Source organism: Populus euphratica, unplaced genomic scaffold (assembly GCF_000495115.2).
Source record: "Populus euphratica unplaced genomic scaffold, PopEup_1.0 scaffold29.1, whole genome shotgun sequence".
NCBI classification, from domain to species: Eukaryota; Viridiplantae; Streptophyta; class Magnoliopsida; order Malpighiales; family Salicaceae; genus Populus; species Populus euphratica.
In genome coordinates this window covers 407,981-421,891 of record NW_011499888.1, presented here as the reverse complement: position 1 = coordinate 421,891, position 13,911 = coordinate 407,981, and the positions used below count along the sequence as shown (strand labels likewise).

The following is a 13,911-nucleotide window of genomic DNA, read 5'->3' as shown; positions in this document are numbered from 1 at the left end:
ATTAATAATGAATAATAACAAATTATTCCCAGTAATATTTTGGATATTCGTCCTTTAAGGATTTCTTTATCCAAACATTAGCGGTGAATAATAGATGAATTTCCCCCAAAATAAGATTTTTATATTTTTTGGAATATTGGCCAACACCTTTTGGAGTTTTACAAACATGTTGTAAAATCCAGAAATGCAAGAAAATAATTTTTGTGTTTAAGAAATTCATGTGAAAACACATGTTCCAAACTTCTAATATTTTTTGTGTATATAAAAAAAATATTCGAAAAACATATTAGGGTATTGGTCGTATGCAACACTCAAGAAAACAAATTTTGATATATATATATATTTGCCATAGTTGCGTCAAAAAACTGGGTATTTTAAATACAAGGGTGGTATATATTGTTTTTTAACATAAAGAAAAATTTAGGGGCGCAACATTTATAATTCAAAGAAGGCTGGTGAATACTGTTCAAGTGAATTAATTCACTTGAATAGTGCAAACTTAAAACAAAAAAATGCATGCTGCGGGATGAAAGGAAAAAAACAGACTTAGGAACGGAATTGAATTGTTCGTTTGTTTTAAATATTTTCCTCCAGATCCTTTTGCAGCTAACAATAACCAGAGACCGAAAGACTCACTTGTGCCTCCTTAGCTACTGGTAGATGACTGGAGAAACAAGGATACTGAAGCTGATGTGTTGGTGAATTGAACGTTCTTCTTCTCTTGCTTTTACTGGTTTCCCCGTTGCCTGCCTCTCCTTTCTCCTCTCTTTTGTTTCTTTCACAGTGACAAAGGGATGTATGGGAATCAAAGGCTCTGTGGATCAAAGAACGAAACCCCTCTATTCCCTTGTTACCTGCGTTTCTACTAACTCCCTACCTCTCGTGTTTTTTTCTTCTTTCTTTTGCTGTGTTCATTTTTCTTTCTTTCCTCTCTGTTTTTTCTCTTATTTTTCTGCTCTCCTTTGCTTCTCTTTTTTTCTATTCTCCCCTCTCTTTTCTCTTTGTCGCCCTAGGTCATTAGAGGGGCTTATATATAGTCTAACATATCTCTATTTAGGAAGGATTCAATGCATTAATCCTAAGATGCAAATCCCTATTGATTTGTAGTAAAAAAAATGCAAAAAGAAACTGCAATATTTTGATTTTATAGTGGTGCTTTACATCTGATTTCTTTCCAGTTTTGGAGGATGGTGTGACTCTTTTCTTTCCTTCCATAGGGCTAGCTGCTCCCTTTGAAATAAGGCAACAAAAATGTGGTCTTCAGCTCCAATAATCAGACGTGATGAGAAAGGAAAACAGTAGAGAAAAGGGGAAAGAAATCAGATGGAGGGTACAACTACAAAGTCTTATTTTCCTTATTCAGTGTGGTAAAAATCCTTTCATTTATGATGATCCAGCCCCCCTCTCTAACTTTTAATATCCTTCTTCAATTCAATCCCTCATTTTAACACTTTTCGATTCAGTCCTTGGTCCAGAAAAAATCCTTCGAATCAGTCCCACGAACTTGGGCTATATCCTTCCCGCGACAAAATTTTTTGCCTTCTTATTAGATATTTAAATAGGAATATCTTAAGCTTCTGATATCAAAATCAAGTGATTCAAAAGCCCAAATTCATCTACACGTTTAGGACTAAAACTTTGATGAAGAAATCGAAGTGAGATAAAATCTTTTTACAGAATAGAAACTGACAGTAATCTAGGTGGTGAAAAGGGATTTCTAGGTCTAACTCAAAAACTGACGAATGCCGAGAATCCTGACATGACTGAGAGTATGAACTAAGAACAAAAATCACAAAAACTAAGTCAAAAATAGAAATTTGTTAGTGCAGACTCGGGTCAATATCCTTCTCGAGGCAGAATTCTCTATCTTCACGTTAGATATTCAAACAGGAATATCTTGAACTTCTGATATTGAAATTAAGTGATTCAAAATCCCAATATCATCTACGCATTTAGGACTATAACTTTGATAAAGGATTTGAAGTGAGATAAAATCATTTTATAGAACAGAAACTGACAGTAATCTAGATGGTCAAAAAAGTTCATGATCTGACAATGCTAAAGCATCCAAATCTGACTGAGAATATACCCTAAAAAAAATGGTCCCTAGCACCTAATAAAGGTATAGGTCAATTTTTAAACATGTCATAAGTGACAGAATATAGCTAGGATGGTCAGATATCGTACGAAACCAAGTCAGAATCAGAGCCTAAATTAGAACAAAAAAAATTACAACGGCAGCAGAACCCTTTTTTTTTGCTTTTGTCAATTTTATAGCAAATATGAGATACACTCCCACACTTGGTTCAAAATGGGTATACACCATCTCTAGTATGTGAGGTCCAAAATTGAGTAACAACAAAGCTAATGTTGGAGGATCAACCCAAAGCTTGAAACGAAAAGCAGTAAACAAGACAATATAAAGCGGCTTAGTAAAGACATCTGCTAGTTAATCTTGTAAGGAAATATAACAAATATGAATCTTCTTCTTCACTACTCTATATTGGAAAAAATGATAATCAACCTCAATATGTTTTGTACTAGCATGAAAAACAGGATTCACAGATAAATAAGTGGTATCAAGATTATCACATCAAATAGTAAGAGCAGAAATAGATGGAGTTTGAAGATCTGTCAATAAATACTGAAGTCATATAATCTTAGTAGTGCTATCAGTTAAGGCTTTGTACTCAATCTTAGTGGAAGAATGGGCAACTGTATGTTACTTACCTAATTTTCATGAAATTGGTGTCTGGTTAAAGAACACAAGATAACCACCTGTGGATTTTCTATCATCAACAGTACTTGCCTAATCTGTATCAGTAAAACCATGTAAGGCAAATGAGGGACTACGAGTAATATGGAGGCCATGTGTTGTGGTATCCCTAAGATAATGCAGGATATGTTTAACGGCAGCTCAATGAGAATATGTAGGAGTATACATAAACTGATAAACTTTGTTAATAACAAAGAAAATATTCGGTCCCATAAAAGTGAGATATTAAAGAGCACCTATAATTTGATGAAAATATATAGTGTCAAAAAATAAAAGATCTGGCAATATGATAACTTTGGAAGTAGAGATAGGAGTATCAACATGCTTACAAGATAACATATTGGCTCGAGTGAGGATGTCAAGTTTATATTTATGTTGTCGAAGTATAAGACCCATAATAGTAGACTGAACCTCAATACCCAAAAAATAGTGAACAAGACTCAGGTCACGAAGCTTAAATTTTAAGCTTAGTAGCTGGATTAGGCGTTGAAATATGAGATATTTACGACACATAAGTAGAATATCATCAACATAGATCAGGAGATAACAAAATCAGTACTAGTAGAGAAGATAAATAATATGGTATCCACCTTAGAGGCACAAAAACTGATAGATAACAAGAAATCATTTAGACAAGTGTACTAAGCCCGCAGAGCCTATTTTAAATTGTATAGGGATTTATGCAATCTGTAGACATGAGAGAGGAGAGTCGAGTCAATAAAACCTGAGGGTTGTTTCATATATAACTTTTAATAAAAAATGTCATTAAGAAAGGTATTATGGATATCAAGCTTGATGTTAATAAAACCTGATTGAATTTTCCAATCACACAAAATCACAATGGAAAAGACCAATTTGACGGTCGCTTGTTTGATAACATGACTAAAAGTTTTAGAGTAATCAATACCTTTCTACTAGGTGAAAGCTTTAGCAACTAGACTCGTCTTATACCTATCAACGCTGTCACTAGCTTTGTGTTTAATCCTGTATACCCACCGACTACCAATGACATTCATGGAAGGGTGAAACGATACCAAGGTCTAAGTTCTGTTAGTGCGTAAACCTTAAATTTCCTCTTGTATATCATGATGCCATATCTTATACCTGTTAGCATCATTAAAAACAAGTGGCTTATGAGTGGGAGGAGAAACTACCCGACTGATTGAGGCAGTAGAGGCTATGATAGTTGCTATGGATAGGGATGTCTAGGACAAAGGACTATGTGATGTTAACGAGTAGCTGGGCATGGAGAAGAGAAGCATATACTTAGAAATTACTGAAGAGGATACAAGGATAGGTCTACACAAAGCTGCAGGTCAGCAGGAGAATCAGTGGAGGGACTAGTCTATATTGCAGACACTAGTGAAGCTGCTGTAAAGCCATTTTATTGCAGAACCGGACTGGTCTGCTATAGCAAACCTGAGAGCATGCATATCTGGTGATGGAGAACCTGTTTCTACATAATAATCATTGGAAAGATAAGGATATGATGATAGTATAGTAGTATTGAACGGTGAGGAAGGGGTGAAAAAATCAAGGCAAATAGGTGGTTTGTTAAGGTGTAGCAGAGGGTAGAATTGGGTTGCTGTTGGGGCCAGTTTGGGAAGTGGTAGGCCAAAAAAAGTGGAGGGTTTAAGGATGAAAGATGTGTACGTTATGTGGAGGGTATCGGTGAATGTGTTATCTGTTTAAAATTCATAAAAGGAAAGATATTTTCATGAAAACTAACATGACGAGAGACATAAATACAATAAGATGATAAATCAATACAACGATAACCAAGATGATATGAGCTATATCCTAATAACACATATAGAGAGGACCGAAAATCTAATTTATGAGCATAATATGGATGCAAAAAAAGGAAACAAAGACACCTAAAAGTACACGGAAAATTATAATTAAAAGTATAATAAAACAAACACTCAAATAGAGATTTATTTTAAAGAATAAGAGTAGGTATGCGATTAATAAGATATACTAAAGATTTAAAAGCATAGTTCTAAAGTCATAATGGTATACTACATTGACCTAAAAGGGTTAGGTTAGTTTCGACAATATATTGTTGAAGATGTTTAGCGGTGCCATTTTAGACATAAGTATGAGTACTGATTAATCGATAACAAATACCAATAATCTGAAAGAATTTATTTAACTTACGCTAGTCACCACCCCAATTAGTTTGAACAAATTTAATTTTAAATGAAACCTGACACTTAATAAGTGTTTGAAAATGTTGAAAAGTGGAAAACACATTAGATTTGGCAATATACGTATAATACCATATATGTTTGGTATGCACATCAACAAATATAACAAAATAAATGAAGCCATCAAAAGAAAACAAAGGGGCAGGACCTAAAACATCACTAAATATTAAATCAAGTAGGGTAGAAGTTTTGTGACATGTAGGTTACAATGAAAAACGTAATGACTTGCCTTAAGGATAAGCTTGACACTAAGTAAGAGAACGTTTAGAAGTAAATATGATTTTATTGTCAGAAACTAACAAATTTAAAATATGAGGGGTTGGATGACCCAAATGATGATGCCACAGGTCGACAGTCGCAGAGATGTAATGAGACCAAAAAGCTTGAGGAACTGACAAGGTAGAAGACTCGGAGAGGATATAAAGACCATCATTACTCTGACAGAAAAAGAGAACTTCATTGGTGACGAGATCCTTGACATAAAACATAGAAGTGTGAAATTAATCAACATGATTATCACGACATAATTTTTGAACAGATAACAATGATTTGGTAAGATTTTGGGAAATGTAACGTAGTATATCCAATATGGGATATGTCAAGGCCCTTACCATCACCAACATACAAAGAATCATTACCAAGATAGGGTGCAGAATCGGTCAAAGTTGCAAGATCAGGTGTGACGTGTTGATTCGCGTCGGTATCGGAAAACCAAGTTGCAGCAAAAACATTCCCAACAGCAAGGTGAGCAGAGGGCTGTTGGGTACTGTTGCAAAATTAGGGATAATTGGGAGTTGTGTGATCAAAATTGGAGTATAATTGGCAGCGAATATGTTACTGTCTAGACCATTGCCCAACCCTTGTGTTGCGCCTGGTCAGTTGCTAATTGTTTGGCAGCTAATCTGCAACAGATTGACCCATGTTCTAGTGAGTGTAATGGTTGCTATTAAAATGTCAATTATCTCGAGAACGAACACTATTACGACTAAATTTTAAGCTGTAATGAGACATAGCAAGATGAGAAGAGGGTTGTGGTGTTGACAGTATTATTGGCTATTGTGGCAGAGAAGAAGACAGTAGAGAGGGAATGACATCCATGGAATAAAAGGAGTTCTTGTGAAAAAATTCATGGGTAAGAAGGTGGTTATGAAGATCAACATATGACAGTGGTTCTACCTTGGTTATGAGACTCGTTACCATGTCTTTGAATTCACCATGAAGGCTATGAAACACATTGAGATTGAAATCTTTAAGAGACATGGGACAACCAGCAGCAGCCAATTCATCGAATAACAATTTGGTTTGCTGCATGTATATACTAATCAATAAGTCTTCTTGTTGAAGGTCTTGAAAGGAGCCATGAAGTTGCTGATGCGAGAATTAGATGGAGATGCAAGCGCTTTCTCGAAAGTGCACCAAACACAATGTGAGGTAGAATAATCTACCATGAGATGCAATACATCCATGGAGAGAGAGGAGAGTAAGGCACTCAAAATAAATTAATCATGTTACCTCCAGCAAAGAAAAGAAAGGCTAATTGTAGAGGAAGAATAAGTAGAACTGTTAGAAACATGATATGGAGGACATGCCACTAAACCGTCAACGAAGTGAAAAATACCTTAACCAAGAAGATAGGGCTTCATCTGCATTCACCAATAGAGATAATTTGTGTTCATAAGTTTCAACAAAACAACTTGATAAGTGTTTAGAAAATGAACAATAGTTACAGTGTGTGTTTTCATAAGGTGCAAACGAACGGCAGGAGTTTGTAAGGAAGAATTAAAGAGACATGTTCTGTAAGTGGAGGCTATAGTTATGAAGGAAATAGACCATCGACAACAGCTTGTATATGGTAGGCTGGTTGTGCTACACCACTGATGGTAAAGGAGAAGTCAACGGTAGTAGTAGAATCCATGTAGGAAAAGCATAGAGCATGCTGGCTACAAAAGGAAAGAAGAAAAAAAGAGTTTTGATGGCAGAAAGCTATATACCAAGTTAAGAATAATTAGGAGACTTAACTTGAGGGTTACCATATAAGAGTGTATAACAGTGTGACTATAATATTTATTATATATAATATTTTCTATATAGTTATATTTTATAATAATAATATAAGGTAATATAAATCTATACAAATTTTAAATCTAAAAAAAATTAATTAAAAAAATATATTATAGTTTAATATAAATTATATTTTAAAATCTCACTCCTTATTTCTCATTAATAAATTAAGTTTTTATGTTAAAATAATTATTTTATATTATGAATTGTATAAGGGAGAGCCAATGACTATGAAGAGTGTATTACCGGAGTCAAACGGATCAATAGAAAGGTAGAAATCGGTACCTGAAGAAGTCCTGGAGAGCTCGCAGAGTACAAGTATCACTAGCAACATTTTTTTCTTTTCTGCGAAAGAGGCAGCAGATTCTGTTGTACGTAAAATCGAGGAGACAAAGGGATCAGCAAAGCAAAAGATTGGACAGTATGCAGATAACACATGTCGCTGGAAAAACAAAGGTTGCTATATGTGCCAAGCACTATGTTGGTGATCGATGGTGGGACAGCAGATGGCATTAACGAGAACAGTACACAAATAAGCACACAATGTTTTCTTAGCACCCACTTGACAAGCCACTGTAACTCAAGCTGGAATGGAGTTACGATGTAATTTAATCGTGACATGGTCACCGACCTTCTCAAAAACATTCTTCGTTTGAGAGTTTTTGTCATCTCAAATTGGGAGGGTATTAATACGATCACTTCTTTACCCTGTTCTAACTGTACTTATATTTTATTCAAGCCAGAATCAGCGTTGGGATTGACATGATCATGGTTCCAAACATCTCCAAAGAGTTTATTGATGACCTAGAATCCCACATGAAAAACAAAGTCTTCACTATACATGAGCTGAATTGATGATAACAAGGTAGAGAAACCAATATCAGCACATAAATTTCATAACTCATCGACATCAAACTATTATGCCTCGGATAAACCTGTTGCAACCCGATCCTCCAAGCGTTATAGCTGTTATGACCCCTACACCTTCTCTCTTAGTCTCTCTTTTCACTGCAGACAACTATTACAGTGTCTTTGACAAAGCTGTTGATGGTGCAACTGTCAGCAGGTGTATGTGTGTTTTCGGCATCGCTGGTCGATCTTTAACGGCAGCTGGGAGACGATTTGTTGTTAGGTTGGTTCGAGTTCACAGTGGAACTCTTTCGTCGATGATGTTGGAGGCTGGGTTGTGATGGTTGTGGCCGATCAAGTGGAGTTGTGTTTTATTTTTTTGTAGTTTTTCTATTTTCTCTCTAAAAATCTCCTCTCTCCCTCTCTTTTCTCTTGATTTTTTTGTCTTCTCCCTTCTCTCCCTCTCTCTCAATGGTGGCTAGAGTCTTCTTGAACACCACCCCACTCACCTCTTTAAAGATCTCTTCTATTTATACTTATCCATGTAAAAATATTCTTATTTTTATTTTTTAATTCCAAGAATATTTTACCACATCTAAAAATTATATTGTATTGTTTCCTTCCACCATTACTATATTATCATTATTCCCACTAAAACTTTTCTTCTTCTTCGTCTTTGATTTTCTTCTCTTTTTTTTTTAGTTTTTTTTTAGGAAATTCTATCTCATTTAATAAGTTTGTAAGAAGGAGAATAAAGTAAAACATAAATACATTAATCAATACCAGCCATTAGTGTTTGTGTCAAAAGGTTATTGAAGCAATTGCATATAACAAGCAATAGGCATGTAACAATTTCTGAAGCTTGTTACTTATGCAACACACCTCACAAATATTATACAATCACTAAAATTCGTTGCTTACAACACCAAACGTAACCTCGCAATTGCACTCTAAACTTAGAGCTTGCTACTCCTAATATTGAAATCTTATTTCATTTTGTGTAGTTAGTGGGTGAGGAAAATCAGTGGTTACTGACACAAAGTTAGTAATCTCAGCATTCTCCTCCACCTGCACAGCAAACGTTTCATAATTAGATCAAAGATCTCAACGAAATCTGTCAAAGAAAAAGAAAGAAAGAGAGAGAGTTAATGATCTTTTATTAACCTTATTATGGAGGTGTTGGTTTGCAGCCGTCAATATTTCTTCCTATACAATCAAATTCATATATATTCTTAGAAAAAAACATGGGATGTAAATATTAATTAGTATTTCATAAAACGTTATTCTAAAATGATTAAGTACAGCATTTGAATCCAAAAATAGTTGATTTCATTTTTGATTGGGCGAGGGAGGGAGGAACTGAAATCAAGCTCGCGATTATTTAAGACTCAAATGTTTATGGATTCATTTTTTTTTTTACGAAGACATTGATAAAAGTTAAATTACTATAATAGAATTGTGATGGGGCATAATAAATAATAATTTAAGTAAGGACAACCATAAATTTACAATCTTAATTTAAATAGTAATAATAATAATAATAATAATTATTAGGTGATACGGAGGAGTGGTGCTATTCTCATTCCAGGTAATACGGAGGAGTGGTGCTATTCTCATTCCTTCAAATATTATTCATAGTTTGTAATTTTTTTAGCGAAAGATCTAATAAGTCTTTAAAAAAAAAAAGGATTGCCCTCATCAAATATTCAATTTCATATAGCACCTAATTGTCAGTGTCTTATAGTGACATTTTATAAATTGAAAAACAAATAAATCTTTCCCACTTTACAATTATATGAATATATTGGGATTTAGTCACTAATTATTTTTATTTTTTTCTAAGGCATATAAGAGGATATTCTCAATATATATATTGAAGGATAAATTAATATATAAAGTTTATATATATCCTAACATATATTACCACCTGTTTGTATTCCTGACATTTATTCTATTCAACTTTTTATTTAATATTTTCTGTATGTTAATTACATGTGTTATAGTTTTAAATTTTCATAATTTGATGGAATTTCAGGTTTGATTGCTGTATTTTTATTAGAGTATAAGAAGCTATATATAAAGGCTTTTAGTGATAAAATCATCAATTTTCTCCCTTGTAGCAAACAAGATAAATAAATTGATAAATTGATACCGAATGTATAGCAAATAATTAACTAGAAAATTACTGGGACCTATGTCCTCCCATTGAATTATATATATATATTGAGTATGCATGTTGTTTTTTTAATATCCACAGTTAATAATAATAATAAAAATAAAAAAACTTGAATATTGAAAACGAACCTTATTCCTCAACTGCTGAATCTCTTTAAACATGATGTCCATCTGTGTGCCATTACTTAGTTAGACTTACGAAATATATATATATATATATATATATATATATATATATATATATATATAACTTGAAGCAAGTAAAGCTGGCATGGAAGTAATTCGATACCTTGGTTGAACGAATTTGATAAATCCAATTTTCAAGATGTTTTTCGAGTACAAGCAGTTCATCTAAACTCATTTCTGCTGCAGCTCTTGCTCCGAACATGTACCTGTAATTAACCATTTTATATCTCTATAATACAAATCTTGCTACATATTTTTTATTTAATTCCTTAACATAAGATTTGACATAGTTTCTTATATAAAGGAGAAAAGAAACTTTATTTTCTCAATCGTAAGCGAGATTTTTGTGATTTAGAGATTATATCATCTTTGACTGTCTACCACTAACTAATATAAGGCACGCACAAGTTATATCTATATAAGCAGAATTATAATAATTAATTATGGATGCAAACCTTAGTCCTTTTTGCAATACTTCGATCTCTTGCTTCAACATGTTGATCTCCTCCTTTGTATCCTGGCCATAGATTACTTCTCCATTAGTGAAAATATATAAGCATCAGATTAAAACCTTAAACATTTTTAAAAATTGAAATATTTCTTAAAAACTGTTTAACCATGATCCAAATAGTCGATGTATTGTATAAAGCATCCAGCGTTCATCACGCACATCCACCCCTTACACTCCATGGTTCATAATTAACAATAATCTAAAAGGTGTGTCATCCATACATTTATTTAACTAGGAATCATAATAGGGACTTTCTTTTTCATCGTCAAACTTTTTTTGGTCATTGTGTGTGCGCTTTTTGCGGTAGAGGGGCATGTTATTTACATTTCCTTGAAGTATGAAGGTTTTGGCAAGATTGAGTAAATTGATTATATATCAATTTAATGAGATTTGATTTTAATTTGTATTATTAAGATATAATTAAAAAAATAAGGATCAAATTAAAAAATAAAAAAAACCTAGGTAAAGTATTTCAAATTTGTGTGGAAAAGTTATGTTAGTCTTTATATTCTTCGCTAACTTTTTTTTTTAAGATCCATGCAGTTTTTGTTTTTATTTTTATTTTATTTTTTATGTTAAGTTCTAAGGTAAGTTAATAGAAAATTGCTAAAAAATAAAATAAAAAAATCTTTTTTTAAATGGACGAGGTGCAATTACCCACCTAGGCCTAAACACCTTTTCTTTTTTAATCTTTAATTTTTAAAATTTGAATTTGAATTAATTAAAAATATATTCGGATGACCATCTTGATGAGTTTTTAATTTTAATTGAAATTTATTAAAATAAATCAATTAAAAATACTTATAAGATATAATTTATTAAAATATCATTTAAGTTTTATTTAGCTTTTTAATGAGAATATATCATCTTTACTAATATTCCAACCTCTTTTTACACACAACCCTTCGTAACATATTTTTTAATTGTTTTTAAAATCTCATCTAGTCGATTCCAGTATATATTTATTTTTATTATTATATAATTAAATAAAAAAAATATTTTAAAAAATAAAGTTATTAAACCTTATAAGTTTTCATGTTAGGTGTGATGGGTTAATATTAATTTATTTGTATCGATCTAAAGTAATATTATTTAAATAAAATTAAAATAATAATATATATAATTTTTTGAGCCAGATCAAGTTTTAAATAGATCGATAAGGTCACACTTAAACACACTTGGTTTATTTATATCAATCTAAAATAATGTTATTTTAAAATTAAAATAATAATATATAGAATTTTTTAAACTAGATCAAGTTCTAATCAGATCATAAAATCATACTTAAACACTCTCAGCCTAAAAACACTCTTAGCCTAGAAAGTCATTTCAAATCAACTTCAACTTGGTATTATTTGAAACTTGAATTATCTTTTCAAGTAATTTGAATTAAATTTTGCTTTATAGTTCGAAAACTGAAATATTTTGATCTAATCTAATAATTAAACCCTGGAATCAAGGATGTAATTATCACAACTCGAACAAGTAATTAACCACTAGCTCAACCCAAGCAGGTTTTTGGTGCTTATCTATTGCAGTTTTAGCTTATAAAAAAAACGAGTTTCGCGAATGCAAATCAGTCGGATGTTGAGTCCTCGAAGCTACGATGATATATATACATCACCAACATCGCGCATAAATTAGATGGGTATATTTCTGTAGTTAGAACGAGCATCAGATGCTGTGCAAGCTTTTGCATAAGAATACGAATATTATGTTTATATATATGTTATCTACTTTTAAATGCATTCAATAAACTTAATTAGTTGTATAATTAGATAACGTACCAGATCAGGCGCCGGCTGGGTCTCCAAGGCAGCTGGTTCAGGTTGAGCCCCTCGGCTGGATTTCATGTACTTCTCAATGAGCCCTTGCATGGTTCTTGAACAACAGAAAAAGAGAATTTTCAGTAGCCAAATAACACTTTCTCCAATGATGTGCATAACAAAAAAGCTTAACAAGAAAACTAGCTAGATGATATTTTCGCTACGTCCCTTGTGAGGAAAAATGTTCATTATTTCATTAATGGTTACATGCATGCATAAATCGACACATGTTTTTCGTTTGTTTAAAAAAAATACGAGTGAGCCCTCACACATGTATACGCATGCATATTTGTTTATGTGTATGGAAAGGGAGAGCTAGGGAGGAGAGAGACCCTTTGGTGGCTAGTTCATAGAGCTTTCCATGGGCCGAAAAAATGAAAACTCCAATTTCAGCATCACACAGCACAGAGAGCTCCTTTGCCTTCTTAAGGAGCCCTGCTCGGCGCTTGCAGAAGGTTACCTGCCTGTGCACATGGTTCTCAATACGTCTCAACTGAACCTTTCCACGAGCCATTTTCTCACGGGCAACCTCCCACTAGTTTGAACTAGCTTCAGGCTGGTCGCTGTAATCGTCCCCGTCAGAAGCTTTTCTTACAATTGCTTCACAAGAAAGACAGCTTCGGAACTTAAATAGTCCCACCAGAGAATGGGAATCAAAATATTGTGAAGCTGCCTTTCCTCTTTACCTAATTATCTATTTTTCTCACTCACCAGTCCACAGATTCTTTAACTATTGCCATGATATGATTGGTAATGCTTTCCCAGCTTCCTCATTTGCTTGGAACTCCGCGCCCACGAGTCGGTGCGCGCGAGGCATGGCCAAATAGATAGAGATTTAGCCTCAAAGGTTTCATGTGGGGCAGGCCAAGTCTAGTCAGCAGGCAATTGCTTTTTCACATGCGACCCATTTTATCTCATGGTCATTTTTTTTGAATCAATGAGCAAGCTTAGCTGCCCATGGTGGGCGGCATTGCACCACCCCCCCACCCCGCCCACTTTTCCTTGTTTTTTGGCCCCTGTCATTCCTTCCACCTTTGTTCTTTATAACAAAAATATACCTTCCCTGTTTCTAGGGCTTTTTAACCTTAAGACACAGTTTACCCTTTTTTTCCCTAATATTTATATATATAGACTTATTTTTACAATTTCAATTAGGACTTTTAACTTTTTATTGAAATTTTGACAATTCAAGTAGTGGTTGGTATTATTGTAATAATGACTTTTTTAAAAATAATTTTCATTTAAAAATTTAAAAATATATTAAAATAATATTTTAATATTTAAAAATGCTTTTTAAATATAAAAACAAATTCCCTT

At 33.1% G+C, this 13,911-nt stretch overlaps 1 protein-coding gene across 1 annotated transcript; it reads right to left on the bottom strand.

Moving 5' to 3' along the window:
- Positions 1-8,694: 8,694 nt before the first annotated feature.
- On the bottom strand, positions 8,695-13,311 carry LOC105130653 (agamous-like MADS-box protein AGL12). The gene is made up of 7 exons (XM_011033248.1): positions 12,927-13,311; positions 12,556-12,649; positions 10,713-10,774; positions 10,361-10,463; positions 10,201-10,242; positions 9,061-9,102; positions 8,695-8,964 (listed from the first exon to the last, which is right to left on the bottom strand). Exons 1-7 carry the CDS (start codon positions 13,106-13,108, stop codon positions 8,869-8,871), a joined length of 621 nt encoding a protein of 206 aa, XP_011031550.1. The 5' UTR covers positions 13,109-13,311; the 3' UTR covers positions 8,695-8,868.
- Positions 13,312-13,911: the final 600 nt, after the last annotated feature.

Bases quoted from the DNA above. Each gene is read 5' to 3' on its own strand.
- LOC105130653 (XM_011033248.1), bottom strand. From the start codon at position 13,108: ATGGCTCGTGGAAAGGTTCAGTTGAGACGTATTGAGAACCATGTGCAC. The intron at 10,243-10,360 runs GTATCGAATTAC...AATGGCACACAG, and splicing joins ATCAAATTCGTTCAACCAAG to ATGGACATCATGTTTAAAGA. The intron at 8,965-9,060 runs GTTAATAAAAGA...TTTGCTGTGCAG, and splicing joins ACCAACACCTCCATAATAAG to GTGGAGGAGAATGCTGAGAT.